Source organism: Aphelocoma coerulescens, chromosome 2 (assembly GCF_041296385.1).
Source record: "Aphelocoma coerulescens isolate FSJ_1873_10779 chromosome 2, UR_Acoe_1.0, whole genome shotgun sequence".
Lineage (NCBI taxonomy): Eukaryota > Metazoa > Chordata > Aves > Passeriformes > Corvidae > Aphelocoma > Aphelocoma coerulescens.
In genome coordinates, this window is record NC_091015.1 from 24,007,060 (window position 1) to 24,028,367 (window position 21,308).

Sequence of the window (21,308 nt, forward strand, 5' to 3'; positions counted from 1 at the left end):
AAATGCAATATTGCTTCTCCAAAGCGTAACCTGTGACAAGCAGAAAAGTATGCTATTGATTATGCAATTTGGAAAAGAAAACTACATGTATTCTTGTGTATCTTTACTGTAACCATTCATGGAGAACCTATGAGAAAAAAAGTAGCTATGACCCAGACAACCTGGACCACATATGTCTATACTTTGCTGAATCAGGTCCCAGAAACCTAAGTCTTTTGTTTTCCCTATCAACAACAACAAAATAATTACAAATCATACAATACAATATCAAACTCTATATGTTATTCCAAAACTACAGTCAATTAAGTAGAAACAAACTGTATCATCAGAAGGGCAAATGAGAGAGGCTAGGGATCACTATCAAAGGACTTCTGTTTTCTTTTGTTTATTAAATAGCAACTGTATTATTTACTGCAGCTTTGCAAGCTAGTGAGCAGCTGGGTGTGACACATTTCCATGCTCTGTAACCCCTCCTTATGCTTCGTTAGACTCCTTATCAGGACCAGAAGAAAAGAAATCTCTCTGTTATGCTTTTCCTGTGGCAAAGGAAAAGACAAGATGATGACTTTCCAGCTCATTTCACTTGTACAACGTTCTCATCAATCACCATGGGGTAGGTCTTTGTTATTTTCACTGAAGGACTGTTCTTAGTTTTCTGTCACAATAAAGCGTGACTCCACTAATTAGCAAATCAAGGTTACCTCTACCACATTTGCAAAAGAACAAAATGTAAACCTAAGGCTAAAGCTACTTCGGTAATATTTTCCAAGGCCTCAGCTTCACAGAGATAAACCTAAGTCAAGCTAGGTCTAAATTTGTTTAACTGAAAAAGAGGTTAGTCTGAAATACTCAAGAGTAGATGATGTAAGGAAGCTAAACTAACCATTCCATCAAGACCAGAAGTTTTCTGCTTGTTTTGCGACTTTCTGCTCCAGAAACCAAGCGAAGAAACTGTGGTTTGTCTTCATACTAAACTCTCTGCAAAGATGCATCTCTCTGCAGTTTTGGTTCACTATAGCCCAAGCAGCTTGGCCTCTATTCTCCTATTCCTATGTCTTCAATAAGTGCCTTAGACATCAGCACAAATTACATGAGCAAACAAAAAGCAAGAAAAAGCAGTATCTTCTAATCAAGGCAAAAACATAATACAAAATGCTTTGTAACATGGTCTCTCCTCCAACTTAATGTTTTTATATGTATTTTCCCTTTTGGTCTGTGCTGTTTCTCACTGAATGACAGCAATACACAACATACTATTGCAATAACAAGCATATGGCTCAGAGATCACTGTTGACATTTTCAGAATTCAATTTATGCATTTTTACTTACATACATGAAAGACATCTGTATACTCTTTCATTAACTGCATTTTACATTTGCAATATTCTATGTATTCTTTTGTAACCATTTCCATTAAAATGCCAACTCTGGGTTTGGACAGCAAGTATTTCCTTTGTAACACTAAGGGAGGAGTATGTTACTGTCAAAATTTCTCTCTAAAAAGTCCTTGCTAAAATATTTACTCTGCTTGTCAGAACAGGAATATCTGAAGTTAACTGCAAATGAAAGAATATTTTAGAATGAATCATAAACTAAATGTTAAAAAAAGGTAACGTGCTCCTTCCCTGTTGTAAAACTAAATCAAAAACAACCCTGCATTTCCATCCACAGGATCTTGTAACATTTTGGAGTGTTCTGAAATTCCCTAATTGAAGTTATGCAACAGAACTATCACATTCTAAAACAAAGGACAAATATCCAGCAGCTGAATTTACTGCCTTGGAAATTAAACACTCTTAAGAGATGGTTAATGTGTCTTCTTGATTATTTTTGGTATTTTAAAGTTACAGTGCAATGCTTCCTATTACACAGACAAAAAAAAGTGGGACATCTTAGAATAATTAGAATTTTTATAGCGTTGTTTGTAAAGTAACACATTTAGCAACAGTGAAAACTGTTGAGCAGTAACTTTATTCGCAATTAAGCCACTAATTTCAAAGGGCCCTTTAAGGTATAAGACACTGTTCAGCATTAATAAAGACAGAATGCAAGTGGCATTTATTGAGTTGGTCACAATGGCAAAATACAGCTTCTTCTTGGAAATGGGTATTCTCAAGGGTCATTATTTTCAAAGAAAGCAAATAGGATATTCTGTGGCCACAACAGCTATGATATTAATGAAAAACAGATATAAACAAAGTAGTCCACCAAACCCTGTGATCATTGGAGCCCTTTGCCATTACTGAGTCAATTTACCATGCTGACCAGCTATGACAAGTTTTTGTGAAGTCAGGAGTCTGGCTGCAAATGCACAGACACTGCTTACACGTAAGTTTTGAGGGAGGACTATTTCTCTCTGACAAAGCATTTAAACACAAGCAAAAAACACATGTTTTATGACTAATCTGAGACTAAGGAAACAATTGTTTCAATTCTTCTTTGTTCTAAACTTAGAATTCATCAGGTTAGTATCACAACTGATTCTCCTCTGTTAGCTCCTCTAATTCAGTCTTTCAACCTCATTTTTAATACTGGAGTAATCTGTTGACATAAAATTAAGCAGAAGCTTAAAAGCTTTGCTGAAGCAGAGCCTCTGCTCCCTTTGGGGTTTTTCCTCTGGAATTGAAGTTGAACCAGAAGGTGCAACTATATATTCCAGCATGAGTTTAAATGTTTTATGTGTACAGATGTAAGTGGTAGTACTCTATAGCTGTAATGGTAACAGAGAAGCAAAAAGAATCTACAATAGTGATGTTTATGAGTCTTTGGATAGGGTTTCCAATCCAAAAATTAAGGACAGATTTGATCCAGGAGCTTGAACCTTTGTAATTTGCTCTTTCTTAATGGCAAACGATTCTGTCTTTGCAGTAAAACAAATGAAAGGCTGCTTGCCTGCTGCTGCTAACAGCATTGCCCCACACTCACTCCTAGAGGAACCGTGAGAATCCCACAGTTGCACCACAGAAGGATTTGACCCATAGTTGTGCTCTGGAGTAGTGACATTGGCAAGTGCTCCAAAACCATGTCTGATTTACTAAAACTCCAAATAAATCAATCATTTAAATTTCTAAACATTTTCCCTTGCTGTTGCACCAAGAACAAACAACAAAGAGTATTTCTGTTATTTCACTCGTGTTTCCATTCTAAATTTTCTGTCTTCCGGCAGCTGCTTGCAAATTTACTAATAATGTGTGTCTTTGTTTGGACTTCTCAAAAAGGATATTCTCAAAATGGAAGGAAGCTCATTTTATTTCAGTTTGAAACCTGAGAAACCTGTAACATGAACCATACACTGATTACAGAGCACTGATATATAAAAGAAGCAGTTGTGTAAATGTGTGAAGTCGCTGTGGTGGGGAAACAGCAATGCAATGGAAAAGCACTGCTTCACACAAATACTGCTGTTGTAGGATCTGATCATCATGACTCATGTTTAACAAGGTATTGTGTAAAGGCCGGTCAAAAAGGAGGACCTATTACGGTGGGCACCAAAGTCAAGGCTTTTCACAGAGCCTCTTCCATTAAAAGCTCACAAAAAAAATGGGCAAGACAGACCCCAGGTGGAGAAACAGTGTGACAGTTCCACGATGCTACATTTTTATGGGCGCAGAGTCAGGACGGCATAGGCAAAATGGAAAGAACAGTGATGGAGAGAAAAGTTCTAGAGGAAGGGAAAGAACAGAAGAATACTTTACTGTGTAAATATGAAGTGAAAGTGACGTGAAAAAATTAAGGTGAAAGAGAAAGATGGAAAGAGGAAATGGAAAATAGGAATAGAACAGGCAGAGAACATGGAGTTGAAATCACTGAAAGCAGCTCTGAGTATCAAGAGGTTTTGGCTTCAGTTGCTCTAGCAGCTGAGTGTAGCTGGCTGATGCCCCTGGCTGGTGCTTCTCTGCAGTTTCCTGCCTGATGGCCTGAGGACAGGAAGCAGGGAGGAACCCTGTGTGCTCTGGTATCCACAGGGGCATGTGGGACAGGGGCTCTCCATGTGTGTCTCATCTGACACACTGAGTAGGAGGGAGAGGCACAGCTTCAGCTGGGTCTCGTTTTATTCCTTCCCTATGAATGCAACAGCTCAGCTGTCTTGGGTGATGAGCTATAGGATGGACTCAGGGAATCAGCACATACATGTCTGTATATATACACACACACATACATATATATTCATACATACACACCCACATGCCCACATGTGTATGCATGGGTACATGTATGTACAATGTGCCTTCATGTGTAGACACGTAAAGGCAATATACACCAGACCACTCTAGGCACAGCAGGAGAGCTGGTGCTACCCCCCCATGTATCTGTGTATTTTTTACTCTAAGCATCTGCATTGCCAGTTCTGGCCTTTTCTGGGCCACACCTATTTTGAGAAAATGAACTCTGGAGACAGAAGAGTGATGATAATAGTTTCCCTTTCCCTCACTCAAATAGCAGTATTTTTTTTTCTGCAAATGTGTTAGAGGACTTTTACAATATACATTTATACATGTATGTGTGTTTATGTGCCTATGTATTCATAAATAATAGAAAAATTCTTAAAGCTGACTTTACGTTCTACATATGAAAACATGTAATACAAAAAAATTCCATCTCTGCCCATTTGTATGGAATTTTGCTTTCTGGCATAAGCTAAATACATCTGCTATGGAGGAAAAGAAACAAAACATATCTTGATTAAATCAGTATGCTACTAAAGTAACACGCTTCAAATTAATTTTTACTGTGGGATACAATAACCTGCCTATTCACTGGCATAAAACCAGTATATACAGCTAGTCCAAAATTATTAAATTTCTCTTGGGGTGGAATAGAGAAAACAGTTTTAAGGAAAAATTACTTATTTGATTACTATATTGTCTTTTATTAGCTATGAGTTGTCTGTGGCCAGATTTTGAATTATTTTACACTATGGCTCTATAAGTGTTGTGAGTAAATATAGACACTTTGTAAACATTCTAGTTTAGAGAACCCAAGCAGCAGTAACTTGAGTTGACTGAGATGATAAATGTGTTCTGCCACAATGCTTCTTGTCCCAGATCAGCTGAGTTCGACCCTTAGAATCTGGAGTTCATAAGAACAAGTATGTTGCTCAGTTTTCCCAAGTATCTACCTTGTCACAATCTGTGCTACTGTCTACTCTTCCCATCTCTGTGTGCTTCTTTTGGTACGAAGTACAACTTTGTGGGTGTATTGCATAGGGGACTGATTTCCTTCCAGTGCAGAAACTACTATTAAAAAAGTGATTCTTATCTGTCCCCGCAAAAAGTCAAGAATGGCTCTTTGAACATCTCCTCTTTATCTCACATCTGCTGCAGACCAACCTTCAAATTATTTTTCAAAAGTAGCATATGGCTTTTAAGAAAATTTAGAACATGGGTAAATCCAAAGATTTCAGTCTGTTTTTCTGCCACTGCTTTACGTGCAACATAAGTCGCACCAGCTTTCTCTTAATTGCTTTAAATGTGGCATCTTGTGTTTGATGAAGAGAAAGACTCTGGAAACATGAGTGACATTCTGCTGATCACTGAGGCAGGATGTGCTTGCAGAGCAAGTTGCAACTGTGCACCATCACCAAAGGAGATGAGACAAAGGAAAGCATCTCAAAAATACTTCCCACTTGGAGGAACTGCCACTGGTTGGATGCAGAACAGTATGGCACTGTCTCTGACTTGCTGCCTGGCAGCTTAGCCCCACTTCTATACTTGCTTGAGCATTATTCCTACCACATGCTCCCTTTCTTTCAGTGTCATCAAAGCATTTCACATAGTGATTGGTACCACACCGATGTTCCAGTAGCAAAAAATTAGGGTCATTAACAATCTGAGAATCTCAAGGGAATGCAGAGCAGTAGGATCCATAAGGTTTTTTATGCATCACATCCATGTCCAGCTCTGCTGAACTAACAGAAATGAAATGAGCTGATAGCAACACTTCAGTTCTAGTGTTTGTAATGCTGCAATTTTGCAATGACTTGATCATAAATCCGTTCTACCAAAGGCTCAATTTCCTTCCCTGCCCACAATTCAAAATCCCTTCAGTTTCTTAATTCCCTTTGACTTTCTGAATAAAGATGATTTCTGGCCCTCCATCTATTGAAAACAATAGCTTCCTTCTGACTTCAAAAAGGATGCGTCCCTTAGGGCCCTACTGGACTGCACTGCTGCCTTGAGAGTTTGGACTACAAAAGAAAAGTAGGTTGACATGTCTATTTACAGAGCCCTTGACAGACATCATTTCACAGTGACATTTCTAATTCAGTATCATTGTTTTGAAAGACTAAAATTGTTATTTCAGGCAGGTTGCTTTCATGCATTATGCTACAGTGTTGCTTGACTGCTTTCCAAACTGGAACAACTGAAAAAATGTGAAGCGCTCCACTGATTTTAAATCACTCTAGTCAGGACAGAGTGATTTAAAATTATTGGAGTGCCTCACATTTTTATGAGCTCTCAGTTTGCAAGCAATGGAGGTCTGAGGAATCCTAGGCTACAGCATTGCAAAAAACAACTATACATTATCATCAGATTGAAAAGGTTTGCATTTGAATTTGGAAACTGAATTTGGTAGAAATTTCAAGAAATTTACAGCACCATAATTAAAATCAGTGGCTGTACACTAACAGTAAAAAGGTCCAAGCTAAAGAAGTAACTGTGTGGATATGTGGATACCAGACTATATTGCATAACATCCTTTACATCCTTTGAGCTGCAGTCAGTCCCTTTATTCACAGAGTAACTCCTCCTAACCCCTTGGTCAGCTTGTACATTGCTACATGCTACCAGCCAGAGGAGATGTGGTTGTGTGTCTCCATTCAGCATGGTATGGGAAGAAATTACTCCACCTACAACAGAGGGAACCACCACTCCAGATAATATCAATTTTTTAATGTTTAGTTCTTTCAGAGCTTGTACAGGACACTTGCTCTCTCTTCTGCTACCCTTTAATGCAGAAGTCCAACCCCTAACAGCAGGATAACAGAAAAAGAAAAAAAAAATATTTATCCCACGTTGATATATCAATTCAGTCCTTTTGTTTTTCACTTATTTTGAGTGGCAACTCTAATTTATAACACAGATTCAGAAAAATATTTGTTGCAAAATAATCCACAAAAGCTAAATCCTTAGCAGCTGTAAATAGGCACTATTTCACTGAATAGATTTACACTTTTTAGTATTAGTTGGGGATCTGATCCATTACTTGTACACTCCAAATTCCTCACTAAGTTTTGCTTCTTTCTTTACCATAAAAGTACTGACAGGAAAACGATAATAACAGCTCTTCTGTTAGTATCTTTCTTATTAATTCGAGCAGGTTCTTTTTTTTAACTTTTAACTTTGATGTTGTTAAATACAGCCACACTCTCAAGACTCTCAGTACTGGTGAATCTGTTTTCCTGGAACATCTTGATTTATTTTCAGAACTGCATGATTGTGTGACATCTGCTTCACATCTCATACGTGATCAACTGAGTAGGTACAACCATGGCATATGGCTGATGAGTCACCTCACAACAGTGAACACTGGTCTGCTTTCTGAGAAACAGCATCTTCACATTAATTTTTCTAAGAGCCTTGCAAAGATGTGACCAGTCTGCCTGGTTTGATAGCAAGTAATGTAAGTTAAGGACATGCACAGGGATGCAACAATAACATGTATTTTATGACTTGGACTAATATTTAAAAATTCAATTTATGGGCTACTATCTGATAAGCCCACAAAAGGGAATTAGGTTCACTGCTGCACTTTCTAAATTTCAGGCTTCTAAATACCAAAATCTGTATACCTGAATCAGATGGGTATATAGGCTTTCTATGCAAAGAAGTAAATATCAAAAAAATATCCATCCACAGAACCACTCACTTGGGTGAGGAATCAGGACACAACAGAGAAAAGCATATACACTGAACCCTGCTCACTCTGTGATTTCACTGCCCTGTTCCAGGCCGGAGGGAATACCATGAAGATTCACATATCACAGACCTGGGTAGAAGGACATTCCTGGATTTTGCAACATATTATGACAGATAACATATGCACCTGCTATACTGGAGACCTTTGTTCTGTTCCCTCCTGTTCTGACTGCCAGATGGAAACAGGCACAGCACACTTAGCACACGTAGCCTAAATTATAAATTTCTGTAAGAAAACTACTGCAAGAAGCCACAAGTCTACTTATAATGACATTACCTCGCAAAGTTAACTTTGTTCATTACTAAAATTGAAGAACCTCAGTAACAGTTTGTTGTTCCCTCTCACTGTTACAGACTCTTTGGTCCAGCAGAACAAGATGACCAGAAGGAACTCCAAAGAACCATTCCATAACAACTTAATGTACAGCTTTATATACTAAGCCATCACACACAGAGATCAATTTAAAGCTAAATATTATTAAATACACTGCATTATCTTAAATCAATAAACGTATCTTGGTTGCATATGCAAGATTTACACATTAAAAATGTACTTAGTGTTATAACAACCATATCCATATCAAAATTACTTGGGAGCAAAAAAACCCCATGCCAGTCTCACAAGCATCAGAACAAAATGTGACCATGCAGGTTAAACACGCTCCAGACACAAAGGCTAAAACATCAAAATGCTTTACTGTTACCTATTTAAAAAAACCCTCATCTTTCTGTGGCAGACGTGTCATTCCCACTTCCACTGCCCTTATGTCAACTAACAAAAGTTCCTAATGAGCCAAGTCTCTTGGAGACTCAACTGCTAAGACCATTAATGTTACCAAAGACCTCTGCATGACTAACAGCTGTGTCCAAAGGAAACTGAACTCATACCTTCCATTTCCACATAAACTGCCCTGAAGTTAAAGAGTATCCCATGAAGAAAAGAAGGGAGGAGACGATGGGGAGAGAGGAAAGAAGGAAGATGTTGTCATCGCTGATTCTGATTCATGCCATATGGAACATATATTAATCAGGTCTGACAGAGGAAGCCAGCAAGTGTGAGCGTGACTACAGTCCAGCAGCTACAAAGGCTTATTAAGTAGATTAAAGGCTGAATATAGTTCTCTTTCAAAAGTGAACACTATGTCCACAAGTACTTGGAGTAGTGTTCACCATCTCTAGCTCAAAGTAGACTCCATTAAATAATAGTGGAACGGCTTCAGCAGGAAAAGATTTAAAATTCCTCTGTCCAGAATAACCTAGAACTCAGAAGCCAGAGCCACAGAAATGGATGAGAGCATTCACGCTCTTGGTGACAGAAAGGGGAAGACAGCACGTCTGTTCTACATCCTGGGTGAGTATTCCCACTACCAGGCAACACCTCATAGGGAAACTACCTCTCTTCTACCATGTCATGGACACCTGTCTATATATTCCTAAAACACCCTCTGGGGCGACTCCTACTGCAGGACATTACGCATTAGAAAGGTATTGGTGAGCAACATTAAGACAAAAGCTCTAGTTGTGTTTAAATGATCAATATGGTTAATTTCTCTGAACTGCTACAGTCTGATGATTGCCTGCAAAACATATAGGAAGTTCTTAAAATGGTACTGGTGTCACTTATATTTCTTGACAGCTGGTAACCAAAAACCCCACCATGCCCCAAACCAGCAAAAGCTGAACCTCCCTTTCCTAAATGTTATGTAATGATGGTAGTCAATTCACACAGAAAGGATCTTTTGGGGCTGATACTTCTCTCATAGTAATTTTATGTCATTCAAGTTCCACTAACAACTGTTGATTTTACACCATAGTGCCAAAGAGGTATATTAGATCCTTCAAGCTATCCAGAGCTTACTTGGCTCATTTGGCACTTCTGTGTTGCTGACACATGCAGAACTTTAACAGATGGTCTTACAATACTGGCAGTTGTTTTGTACTGTGCTGGCAGTGAGGGGAAATACTCTACACAAATTGTCTGCAATTCTGGAAAATAAATGAAGTACAAATCCATATTAACCTCAAAAGCCAAACTATAAAAAGTCAGATTAGTCATTTAACGATGTATGTGTTCTGGGTTAAATGCTCAGCTGCTACAAAATTGTAGTATTTCCCTGCAGCCAGGAGAAGTATGTTTTTTCTCAATTTCTACCAGGAATATCCATAAAGCTTGTATCATTAGAAAGGTATTGAAATATACTAAAAATAAGCCTTGAGACCCTTCCTCATGTGATCAGCCCTGACTATCAGCAAAAGTACCTCCATAAACTGGGCGTTTTGACATAAACATGAAGCAACAGGGTGCAACTTAGGTTAACCGAATCTCTCTTTTCCTGTGCCAAACAGGATTCAAGAAAAAACACATCAGCTACTGTGAAAATGTTGAAATCAACAGTGATGACCAAGTAAACAGCAATTTTACATTTTTCCTCACCCATTTAAAAAGAGATTATGTACCACAAGCTGAATTTTAGAGTTACTAATTTCACTAGTTGCAGTGGAACTTGCACTGTACATAAAAGACCAAAATTGCTTCTCTTTGTTTCTGTGTGGATTTTCTATTTTATTGTGCCAAACTATCAGATATATCAACTGGGTTAACTAGTAAACCATGTATGCAGAATAGGGCTTTTTGAAAGTAAGCACAACTATTTTCTTCATCAGTATATAATCTCCATGAAATGTATATTCAAACATATATATGACAGTCTAATAGTGCAAATTAAGAACAGGATTTTTGGAAATCACAAATACTTTAGTACAGTGCTCATGTCTTGTATTTCCTTTAAATGAAACATAGATCAAAAGATACTTCAAACTGAGATTTCAGAGGCTTGCTCTTTCAGCTCCCATTAATTTCAATATATTTAGTTAGATAATATGCCAGTCACCTTGCATCTTATTTTCCCAATGTTAGTTAAGCTGAAATACAGTTCACGTAAGTAGCTTCAAAGTCCTAGGAGGAAAACAGAACCTTAATAGCATTATCATAAAATAGTTCTACAATATAACAGGTACAGTCCAGTTTCTGACTGAATCAAAGCTGTATCCATTTTCCAAAAATTTTATTTTATCCACTAAGGTTGGTTAAAAACATGGTCGCTGGAACTGTCTGATATTATACATGTGACTTTGACAACAGTGAATAGATCTTTATCTGCTTTAGTTCTAATTTTATACTGAAAGATCAAACACCTCCTAAGTTTGAAGTTGTTTAAAAAATTACTAAAATAACTAAATTTCCAATAGTTTTCACATTTTCTTTTCCTCCCTGGAGACTTTTGCCAGACAAAGATGATACAACATACTTCCAGAAAGTACATATACAAGTGAAAGATCTCTGAAAGCATAAATGATTTCTCCTCATGGAAATAGAAAAATCAAAAGAAATGTTAAACAGACACAGTCAAAATGTAACAACATCAATCCCTCTGCTTCTCTTCCCAGGTATAAACATTTTTGTCAAACACTTCAACCTATAATCCTCAATGTGGCACTTTGCTGTGAAATTCCCAGAAAAGCAGAGGAGTTGGTATATGCATTTTATTAACAATAACGCAAGCACATCCTATCCTAGGTAGAGGTCCTCCCTTAAAGATGCAGAATATTGAGATAACATGACAATAAAACTTCATGATTGACCTCCCTCCTTACTGAGAGCCTTCCCAGCTTCTAAAACAATTGGTCATGACTACCCCCACCCTTCAGCCCATCCTCTGCAGAGCACACCACAGGTCCACAATGAACATTTCTTGCTCTTAGACTGTACAGAAACTCTGCTGGCAAGAAGGACATAAAACAAAAGCAGTCTCTTGGGGAAATAAAAAGCAAAGGAAAAGGGATAAGGAGCACAGGATTTATTTTATTCCTTCTAACAATATCCCGCACTTCACCTTTAAGGAAGGTTCAAGTAGTCTCCACCTAAACAATAACAGAATCATCTGCCTGCAGCTGGAAGCAAAGGTCATTCTTAACCATTTCACAGAATCATGGAATCATAAACGGCATTATTGGAAGAGACTTTAAAAATCCTGCTGCCATGCACAGGGACACCTTTCACTAGACCAGGTAGCTCAGAGCTCCATCCGACCTGTCCTTGAACATTTCCAGGGGTGGGGCAGCCATGACTTCTCTGGGCAACCTGTTCCAGTGTCTCACCACCCTCACAGTAAAGAATTCTTTCCTAATATCTAATCTAAACATACTCTTTCAGTTTTAAACCACTCCCCCTTTTCCTGTCATTACATGCTCCTGTAAATAGTCTCTCTCCATTTTCTTGTAGGCTCCCTTCAGGTACTGGAAGGCTGCAATTAGGTCACCTCTAAGCCTTCTCTTTTCCAGGCTGAACAATCTCAATTCCATCCCTCTAAACAACTTAGTGACCCTGCTCTGGACTTGCTCCAACTGGTTCATGTCCTTCCTGTGCTTGAATGCTACATTTGGTGTACCAGTAGAGATTCAGGAAATTTAGAACTCTGAAAGAGGAATAAAACAACAAGTGCAGCATTTCCAGAAAGATATTATATCTGTTACTTTGTGCTGCAGTTCATGTCCCAGGCTGGGCACTACTCAATTTTGATGTAACAAAATACTATGGAATCAAAATGCAGTCTGTCTCTCTTATTTATCTCCAAAATATTATCTTCTAAAATCTTTCTCCTTAAATACCTTTATAGTTTCAGTAGGCACTCCAGGCTCTGGAACTTTATCCAAGTAAGTAGTCAAGTCTTGATCCACATGTTCAAACACTAATGTTAACTTGGTCTCTCTGTCTGTTCGTGACACGGTGCACACATCAAACAATCTGAGAGGAGGAAAAGAACAGAAGAGGTAAGTATACAGCAACCAGTACAGACATACCTTTCATCTCAAGCATGTCTATTTAAACTTCTTACAGTATACAGAATGGAAAAGAGCCTTCCAAAGGTAGACCAATCTTTGAGCTCTTGATTCATCAAATAACAGTTGATATACCAAAATTACCATCTCAGTCTTTCACTTGTGAATTCTGAAATAGGATTAATTATTAAGAACTCATCAGCTGTTGAATGTAAAATAATTACACAAAAAGAATGTATTTTTTTGACACAGCAACTAGAGTTAATACAGAAAATTCCTTGATATTTATCCACATTCTAGGCTCCAGTACCTACAGTCATTAAAAAAAAAAAAAAGCAGGAAATATTTTTGAGAAAAAATACAGAGTGTTTGCATGCACCTTCAGTTTCTTTCCACGTAATTCCCACATATACCATTATACAGCTTTATAATTAAATCTCCTTCAGCATGAACCGTATTTTTTTGCTGATCCCTCCTGCAAATTCCTCAACGCAAGGAATACATCAGAGTCAGTATACGGTTTGGAAAAAAGCTTTGTGCACAAGATGTCATTACTTCTTTCACCACTTTTGGTCATTCTTTTACTGAAGCTTCTTTATCATTTCACCTTGTTGCACAATATCAAAATAATTTACAAAGCTCTTCATAACACCACATTCCTATCTGATTACTCTGTTTTCCATTGTTTTTTCTTTTTAAGTAGGATTTCTCTCATCTTCTCCATCTACCATGCCAGCTTTAACCACTGTTTTATCTTTTCCAAAAACATCTGCCCATCGTTCTATGCTTCACACCTATATTCATACCAGTGACTTCCACTATCCTTCCTCAAGTCCCACTTCTACAAAATCCTAATAGGAAACCATCAAAACAGCCGGAAGGACATTTCTTCCCTGCTCACACATTTTAAACTCATGTGCTTATTCATTTAATCTTATATTCTAAGATCAGATTGCATTTCTCTCTGAGGCGAGGCAGTAAAATGAATCACTACTTCTACTAGGTGACAGCAGATTTAAAAAATGAATGGAGTTACTGAGAAAAAGGTCTAGACAATTAAACTGAAGAGTCTCTCATTGATAACAGACCAAACTAGAGTTGATACTACGGCTTATTTTTTCCAACATCATACCAGTGATGCTGTTGCATTACTTTTATCTTTCACCCTGTTCCTTAGAATTACTTTATTAGAATTAAGAAGTGCAGGATTTCTGGTAATGTTATCAAGTAATATTTTTGTTGTTTGTTGAAGGACTAAAGGCTTTATATGCAGGATCTGAACACAACTGATCACACACAAAGCCTTGGGGGTCCCTGCTTTTCCCAGAGGATGTCTGACAAAACAGACAATCTGGCAACGTACTTGAGATCTTGTACCGAGATTTTACTTCTTACCTTAAATCTCAATATATTTCACAAGACAAGGAAACACTAAAATAGGCATAACCACCTGGGAAGAATGTAATTCTGGCTCAAGAGACCAGTATTTTTCACTTGACATTTACCATGGTAGGGCTGTGCTCCCACTTTGACAGCATTTCCTAAATAATCTTTGGTCAGAAACTGAAAAATTGCTTATTAGCCACCATCTTTTGAAAATGTATGCATGCACATTCATTTTAGGTTAAGGAAGCTTTTCAGTAAGTAATAAATTGGGAACCAGAGTTCCAGAACATGGAGAGACTGTCACCCTACCTCTACTAGAAGACTAATCTGTACTTAATCTGTAATCATAATATGAACAAACAAACATTAATTATTATGGTAGCATAGTGACTCTAAGAGAAAATATGTTGGCATATTTCTCATCATGACGGATACTGTTCTCTGAGACTCCCTCAATGGGGTGTACATGTCCTGTACACAGTAAATAAGCTTTGTGAAAAGTCACATACTTTCCTGAAAAGTGAAATTTGCTGGTATTTGGCTGGAGGTTACTAATCTGCAATATATTTATATAAATCAACATGGAATGTAGCCGGACTGCCTATAACCCCAACACATGCAAATAGAGAGGAGCCAGACAGGTCTGAACATCTGAACATAAACACTGGAAAATATTTCCAACTGTATGATTCCTTTGTGTTGACCTACATTTACCTAAAAATGTTCTAGAACACCCCTTTTGCCAGGTATTTAATGCACTGGCAAAAATATTTTTTCAACTATAGCAGAGTTATAATTCAAGGAAAAAAGGAAAAAAGATTTCACTGTATTAAACATAGAAGCAACATATAACTTCCAACTCACCGTGGAGGAAAATGTTGATTCTCTGTTAATTCTTCTGTATGTGGGTTATTTTGATTCTGGCATTTTCTGGCACAGCAAAATAAGGAACTCAGAGAAGCACAACTCTGGTTACCTTTTACTGAGTAGTAATATTATCACTGAGTAACACCATTATCTTTCCTTTATATATACTCTTTATGTGAAACTCTAAATGCTTTACTGTTAATCATAAAAGCTCCAGATTCTGCACTGAGCTGGGTAGAAGCACATTGTGTTTACTCACACAAAATATACCTGCTACCTTAAAAGATAATAATTTAAATATAGGTTATATGAATCCATGACATTACAGAATGACAACATCTGGCATCGCTCCTGCTAATCATTCCTGAAATAGACTGAGACAGACACAGCCTCTTTATTTAGTAGTTTCGATAGGGTTAAACTGCTTTTTATAAATTATACTCTTTTACATTCACTTTGAGAATATCACCCATAAAGCTGTCTTCTTTAATTAGGAACATCTCTGCTGCCTACACTGCACATCTCTGAAGCCATTTCCTCATGATTTTCTGTATGTGACAGGTTGACATTGCATGTGATTGCCTCTCTGGAATAGGCAACAGCAAAAGGCCTTTTATTTATAGAGTTACTATGTGGACACTGTCCTAAGTCAAGTAAACCTACCTCAATTAATACAGGATTTCCATACTGAATACTTTGTAAACATAAGCCCTGCCCTTCCATTGTACTTCCAAAAGAAATGTTTGAATTATTTGATTAAATAAGATCCGCTATGGGAAATCCTGCAAGTATTTAACAAGATGTTTGGCTGGGAGTCATACACCGCCCAACGTGTCGATCTGAACTGGAACACTGTTGAAGAGACACTAACAGAGAACCTGTGTTTCAATGCAGATATTTTTTCAAGTTAATTGTTCTGAAGTAGAAGCTCATCAGCTACAAACCTGTGTCTCTGTTTTATGTGTTCAGTGCCTAGTGGATTAGTGGATCTTTCTATAATCTAGCAGAATACCTGCCTTCCTCCAACAATACTTTTGGCATTTTTTGCATGCAGAAAACCAGATGATGCACCTTGAAGTCTCCATAGCTTCTTACAGCATCAAATCTGACAAATGCAACCTCAGTTCACCTTCATTTTCCAATACGAACACCTAATGCTTTTATAAGCAAGACAGTTATTACTTTGAAAACTATTGCATCTACTGACTGGTAGATGGTAACTGATCCCAGAAAGTCCCTAAATGTTACTACATTTGCTTTTGAGATGCTCTGAGAATTGCTATGAAGTTTCCCATTTTCAAGTGGCATAAACATTTTTTTCCTGAGCAAACTGAGGTAACAGTGATGGAGATCAGGTCCGTCATACCAAAAGACAGATCTGACTGTAAGACCGGAAAAAACTGTAGGACATAATTTCTCTTGGCCATCGTCAAACAATGAGTAGATTGTTTGATATGAGTAGGTACTTATGGAAAATTAACTGGATCATAGCCAAAAGGAAGACCAAAATTAAATATTTGCTGCTGACACTTACTGTTATTTTTGTTACAGTAGGACTAATCCAACATGAACACATATGTATCCTTGTACAGTCACTCACAGGAGTGAAAAAAAAACAGCCCTTGGCCCCTAAAGATTTACAGTAACATGGATTTACTTTAATTTTCTTTAGAACAGTGTCTTCCTAGAAAGAGTTACTTCCTAGCTTATGCGTAACAGAGGAAGAGAATTGGGAGCCTTTGATTTATGTGTAGAAGAAATGCTTTAGACGACTGTGGTTAGGTAAACAGTGGCAAAATAATATGCTACAGTTTTAAGATTTTACAAATCTGAGAAAAAATACAGATGAAAAGAGTTTGGTGGCATCAGCCTAACTCTGAAAGGTATTTATCTGCATGACAGAAAACCAGCACAGAACTTGCATACTGACAGTGTTTATGTTAACACCACAAGATTGGGATACCAAGATTATCAAGGGCCATGACTGAGGTTTATTGACAAATACGGGGAGGAGGACCTGAACAACTTTTGCGTTTAGTGCCTTTGGCTCAGGTTAATCCTGGAAGTTTGTAAGTTTTAAGGGCACAGAAAATTTCTGCCTCTCATACCTAGAAGTATTGAAGAACGACAGTCGGTCGTCCTTTTAGTCCAAATTTCAGCAGCAGCCTCAGACTCTTGTGTTCTCAGGAAGTCACTTAGCAGCAAGCTCTTTGTTCACCCCAACTTTATAAACTACATACTCTTTGAAAGAAACCAGTTTTACCCTTACTTCTAATATTAGCTACCTTTTCCTTTCTTACTTTTGATGCAAAAAAAGACTGCTGACAGAAATCAGTCTCTACTTGGAATCACAAATACCCAATGTATTGTAACAAAGTGGTCATCTTTCAGATGAAGAAGACAACAGCTGGGCAACTGGAGTGGAACATGTGCATTAGGAGAACCAAGTCCCACAGAGCAAAACAGGAAATAGAGCTTCCCACTCTGAAACACATGACAGAGGTATTTCCCTTTGTTCAGGACATACTGCTTTGTCTCATTTTAATCAGCAATCACCTACTTCTGCCTCTGAAAGCTGGTATTTCAGTTGTAGAGTTTTCTTGTTCAAAGGAGCTTCAGTAGAACACTTTTAGATTGAAAAAAAGCACACATGCAGATGAACAGGCCACTAAATTCAAAGTATCTCATATTTAAATTGCATTTTTCCTGGTATAACATTTGTAAAACCACATAGTAATGCAAGACCTAAGTTCCATTTTCAGAAGCACATGGGGTCTTCAAGAGCTTCCCAACATGCTTGTCACTCCAGCTGCAGCCTCCCCAATGAGTATCAGTGCTTAAGATATGCCTCCACAGCAGGCTGCAACATAAGGCAGACTTTGACTGTTCCCAATAGAACCACCTCAGTACTGGAAACATACAGCGTGAGGGCACAGCACTGCCTCCAGCACCAGTCAGCTCCATCCAGCAACAGTCAGATGCCCAGAGCCGAACTCGATTAAATAAAACAGGCTTGGGTATGTCTACAGTGCTCATGGCAACTTTATGTCTTAAATCCTTATCTCTACTTTCTATTGGGTTCTTGGAGTTAGTGAACATTTCTCCTGCTTTGCCACCCTTCCAGGAAAGAGTAGCAGGTTCACCTTTTGTCTCCAGGAGAAATCTGAAATCTCTTTCAGGCAAACAGCAGTAAAGGGAGAACTTAACATCAGATAAAATCAATCAATTTATCTAGGACAGGCAAATGTTATGTAGATAGATGTTTTCAACTCTGAAGTCACTCAGTCATTATCTGCTGTGCGCAGAGCAGAATTAGCCACCACAGAGAAGCAACTGTATAATGAAAGCAAGGCAGCAGAAAGTCCTGTTCTGGAGACCTACTCCAGCAGAGCCCAGCCAATACTGCTGCTTATAGCCCACTCACCAGTGAGGTTTAAGGAAGGAAGGGTGACATTAGGATGACAAGGCAATCGTTCATCTGCAAGCTGAGCTTTGTGCTGTAATTTTTTCCAGTCTCTCTCCCTTTCTGACTTGGAAAAATTATTTAAAATGCTGAGCTGTATAAAAGAGGTTTTTGTTCTTTAAGTGTGCGTGAGGAAGACAGACAGAGAAAGTGACAGAGAGAAACAGATGCTCTTGAAAGTGAAGTAAATAGCACTGGCTAAAGTCCTATAGAGTGGGCTGACTGGGCAAGCGTTCAACGCTCAGTCCCGACTGCAGCCCTGACCTGCAACACCCCTGCTCTCCTGCGCTGGGCCCCACTCAAGCAACGACGAGCTCTGGTGCCAGACTGAATGGTTTTGTGATGCAGACAAATGTCTGCTCCAATGAAACCACCAAAACTAGTTTTCATTTTCAACAGAAACCAAGATTTGTGCCCAAAAGATGAAAAGGCCAAGTAAGTTTGCTCAGTGTGCCACCCAAGCCACTAAAAGATGAAGTTGTTAAAAGAGTTTTACTTCAAGGAAAAATAGGCCTGACAAGATATTCTCTGCACCTTTCTTTGTTTATAGCAGCATGCTGTCTTACTTCAGCTCTCACACTGCCATTTCTCTTTCACCTTCTTTGCAAAGGGAGATTATCTTTAATAGACAAGGACCAGAAAAGGGTCTAGTAAGACTCCGTAATTCAAACTATATCCTGCTTTGCAGAACGTCACTTCAGGACTTATCCTATAGCTCACCAGTGTTTAAAATGCTTAACTCCTCACCAGTCCATGGATAATTGCACCGCAGTTGATTTTATCCAAACTGGCCACATACTGAGCCCTTGACATTAGCGAGGGAAAATACCAGCTGGGTGGTGCCTAAACACACGCCTGTGTGCTGCCGTACCAAGGAATCTGTCTGAGGACAGGCAAGGGACGGGCCAAGTTACCCCTGAATCAGAAAAATAACATGGCCTGTTACCAAGACAGTCGTTGACAGATTGTTTAGGATCAGCAATAGCTGTCTGACCTATTCATAGTGCTCTCATGTGATCCTTCAGCAAGCAAATCTACACTGCCTTTCAAAGTCACGTACACTGCCGCTATACAGTGCTGTGAGCTTCCAGTAAGCTTCTGTAAGCTTCCAGTTCAGAGAACAAATCAGAGATGCTCCCATTCATTGGCACTGTGTTTGCATCTGTTGTTAAGTTTTTTAGATTTTCTTTGTAATACCTTCTTCAGGGAACAGCTGCATTCCTTTTTAGATTCCCTAATTTGCTCAACATGTAACTAAAACTTATGCCTGAATATTGATTTTGTTTAATTCAAATGAAAGGAGCCCAGAAGTTATTCTGGACTCACAGCTGTACACAATGCAAGATGAGATGCAAGAAAATCCAGTCTTTACTGTAGCTCACAGACAAACTGCTTGTTACAGACTCCCCATTTCAGTTTACATTTTGAATTCATGCTTGTGCCAGACCTACAGGATCTAAATCTAAGCTGATCATCTCTCTTCTAGGTTTAAGTAAAAACGACTCATCTTCAGAAGATTTTACAACAGTATAAATTATCATTCATTCTTCAGTGGCTTAATAATGTAATCTATCTACACATGAGATTTAATTGTGATGCCAACATATCAAAAATAACAAAGGAAATAATAACCCTTCACTCCACATAAAAAGTATTCACTGAAAAAAATCAAACGTGCTGTTTGATACTCTGTAAAATCTCATATAGTTTTTTAAACGTTTGCAGTATCACAGCAGTTCCTGAGGTGTTTAATTCAGCTTTTTTAAGGTTGTAAGTAATTCCACTCTTGCTTTTTATAGATTCATGGGGGAACCTAAGAATAAAGAAGCAGCTACTGCAGAAGGTGACAGAAGAGGTCCTCTGTTTTGGTGCTTATCATAAATCCAGGGGCTGCTGTTCCTGAAAGACCTCCAGGTTACTCTACAGCCACAATTATTCTGGATGATGGTGGCTGCACTGAAAACTCATGTGCTGTTTGGGTCCTAATTAACCACCCAGCATAGGCTAAGCCCTCGGGAATACAGGTAACCTGAAGAGAAGCAGCCTGACTGAGAGTACTTCTGAAACAGTTGTCAGACAATGAAAAAGCAAAGTAAGGGGCCTTGCTAAAGGCTGCAAATACACCTGAGCGCTGACGATGTTGCTACCACTTCCCAAGACAGACCAGTACTGGCAGCACTTGAAAGGAGTCCAAAGCTGCGATGCTGATGGTGAAGAGGAAGATGGAGAGAGCAATAAATGCAAGATATTTTGCTGTGGTTCTGTTACTGGCACTAAGTATTGTAATGATTTGTGAGACACTGACACATTAAAGCCTAGTAAGAAAATACATTTCTGTGTTTCATAGGTAGATTTGGGACCAAACAGTTTGTCTTTCTCAAAGAAGGATCAAGAGATGACTTTTAGAAGGGGAGAACTTCCACAGTTTAACAATACCATGAATTCCATTGCTAAAGCAAAAGAGCACAAATCAGAAGGAAAAAAAAAGCCTAAAGAAAAACAAAAGGCTAAATTGGCTAAAGTTGACAATACTAAACATGCACAAAGTGAATAGCAGTGTATATGTTAGTAAAAAGAGATGTTAATAAGAAAATAAAATTAATTATTTTTAATTCTTTGAATTGTGTTGTTCTAATGTATTCAGGGAATCTATAGACCTTTTAATGTAACATGCTGTATATCCATGTATTAAACAGAAAGCAATTAGCAGACAAAGGAGTAAACCACAGTAAAACATTGCATGGTTCACTATCATGCCCATTTGTTTACATTTGGGTTTATTATTATGTACCATTTCCTACATAAAAAGTTCTTGTCTCTCTAAATGACACTAT

General features: G+C 38.2%; 1 protein-coding gene across 3 annotated transcripts in view; it reads right to left on the bottom strand.

The window, feature by feature from the left end:
• The window catches only part of CDK6 (cyclin dependent kinase 6), a 139,451-nt gene that overhangs the window by 95,095 nt on the left and 23,048 nt on the right, over positions 1 to 21,308 (bottom strand). For all 3 annotated transcript variants that reach the window (XM_069006826.1, XM_069006829.1, XM_069006828.1), the window contains exon 3: positions 12,588 to 12,723. In XM_069006826.1, coding sequence (XP_068862927.1) covers positions 12,588 to 12,723 — 136 coding nt within the window. The remainder of the gene's footprint in view (positions 1 to 12,587; positions 12,724 to 21,308) is intronic.